At 44.0% G+C, this 1,762-nt stretch overlaps 1 protein-coding gene across 5 annotated transcripts in view; it reads left to right on the top strand.

Moving 5' to 3' along the window:
* Positions 1-1,762, top strand: part of Msh4 (mutS homolog 4) — a 49,576-nt gene that overhangs the window by 34,610 nt on the left and 13,204 nt on the right. For all 5 annotated transcript variants that reach the window (XM_031375917.1, XM_031375916.1, XM_031375918.1 and 2 more), the window contains one exon: positions 1,196-1,314. In XM_031375917.1, the coding sequence (XP_031231777.1) occupies positions 1,196-1,314 (119 nt within the window). The remainder of the gene's footprint in view (positions 1-1,195; positions 1,315-1,762) is intronic.

The raw sequence follows: 1,762 nt of genomic DNA, 5'->3' as shown, positions 1-1,762 counted from the left end.
CTCTCTCTCTCTCTCTCTCTCTCCAGAATTTAAGATGAGCAGTGATGAAAAGTAAAATAATTGCCTCAGACAGTTGAACAACTAGCACTAGTAAGAGTAGATCATTCTGTGATACAAGAACCGGATCAGGGTTACTGAATGAAAATCATGCAAAGCCATGTTTCAATTTAGTGCAGAGAACCCCCCTCTCTCTAATCTTCTCACTTCTCTCCCCCCTCTTTCTATCTCTCTTGTCTTTAAGACAGGATCTCTTACAGCCCAAGTGGGCGTCCAGCTGCATATGTAGCTGAGGGTGAGCTTGGCCTTCTGGCCCCCGCTTTCCCACTTCCCTAGTGCTGGGATGTGGGTGGGAGCTGCCACGCCTGGCTCCTGATAGTTGGGAGTCAGCTCTCAGGAAAACTAGTGGTGGAATTCCAGGTGCTACCAAGCTAAATGACCTCCTCCAGTGGGCCTTTATTCCTCAGACAGGCCCTGTCCTCCATCTTTCTTTTTCCCCAGATCCAGGACTAATTTCACTTGCGTTTCCCCTCCCATTGTATCATTTTTATCTACACGGGGCTCTGTGAGGTATGTTTCCCATTCTACATTGCTTATTTTGTCTTATGATGTTAGAATGACTTTCATGTCACATTACATAGACAAATGGGTTAACAGTCAGATCTGCTATCAAATGGGGAGTATTTTAGATAGCTCAGTAGCATAACAATAGACTCGTGGACTATAACTCACTTTTCTCTTGGTTATATGCTTTTATTGTCCTGCTTTGGACAGATTTCTGCATGTTTGTACAGACACAACTATTTGTGTTTTACAGTGATTTTCATCAACTTGACCCTCACACATTTCCTTCAGATTTCATTTGTGAGCTTCGTAAGAATGTCTTTGTTTCTCTTTTGAGTATTATTTATTGGTTGGCTATATAACCTAATCCTTCCTGAAGGTTAAAGTGATCTCTTTCTGATGTGATTGAGCATCACATCAAATACTACAACATATGGGTCTCTACATAACTTTGTATGGTAGGTGCCAGAGGCACTTGTTTCCCCTGTGAGAAAGGGAGTTTAAGTATTAGCTTGTGGAGTGAGCAGAGAGCTGGGCCATGCTGTGACTCCACCTGCAGCATTCTGTGTGAGAAGCACAGTGCTGTTGGTACCTTGTTTTCTAAAACACTTGAAGTGCTTCTTACCTTTCACAGGCTCCTATGTCCCAGCAGAATATGCCTCCTTTAGGATTGCTGCGCAAATCTTTACGAGAATCAGTACTGATGATGATATTGAAACAAACTCTTCAACGTTTATGAAAGAAATGAAAGAGGTAACTAAACAATACTCCCCTTTTATCAGAAGCATATTAGCTACCCTAGCATGCACTTTAGTTCCTGAGAGCCGAGGGCAGTCAGACACAGCATCCTAATGTGTCTTAGGTGAAATGGAAGCTGATGCTTGACAGACAACACAGCTCTGGGCAGCTAACGTGGCTTTTGTGCTTCTAGGTAGGAAGGCCTTGTGCTCCAGGCCTGTCAGAAGGCACTGACTGCCTTACATGCAATCTCCTGTTCTTCAGATTTCAACGTTATTGTCTTTGCCCATATAAACAAGGAGCATGAGAATGCTTCCTCCCCACGAAAGTGTGGACCCTTCCCTTTCTAATGTGAGCAAACCCTACCTGTGTCTAAGGCAGCGCACTTAGAGCATCTGCGTTTGGAAGGATGTGTGCATCACTGTGCACTGCGTTTGGAAGGATGTGTGCATCACTGTGCACT

This window comes from Mastomys coucha, unplaced genomic scaffold, assembly GCF_008632895.1.
Source record: "Mastomys coucha isolate ucsf_1 unplaced genomic scaffold, UCSF_Mcou_1 pScaffold16, whole genome shotgun sequence".
NCBI lineage: Eukaryota > Metazoa > Chordata > Mammalia > Rodentia > Muridae > Mastomys > Mastomys coucha.
This window is presented reverse-complemented; position numbering and strand designations above follow the sequence as displayed.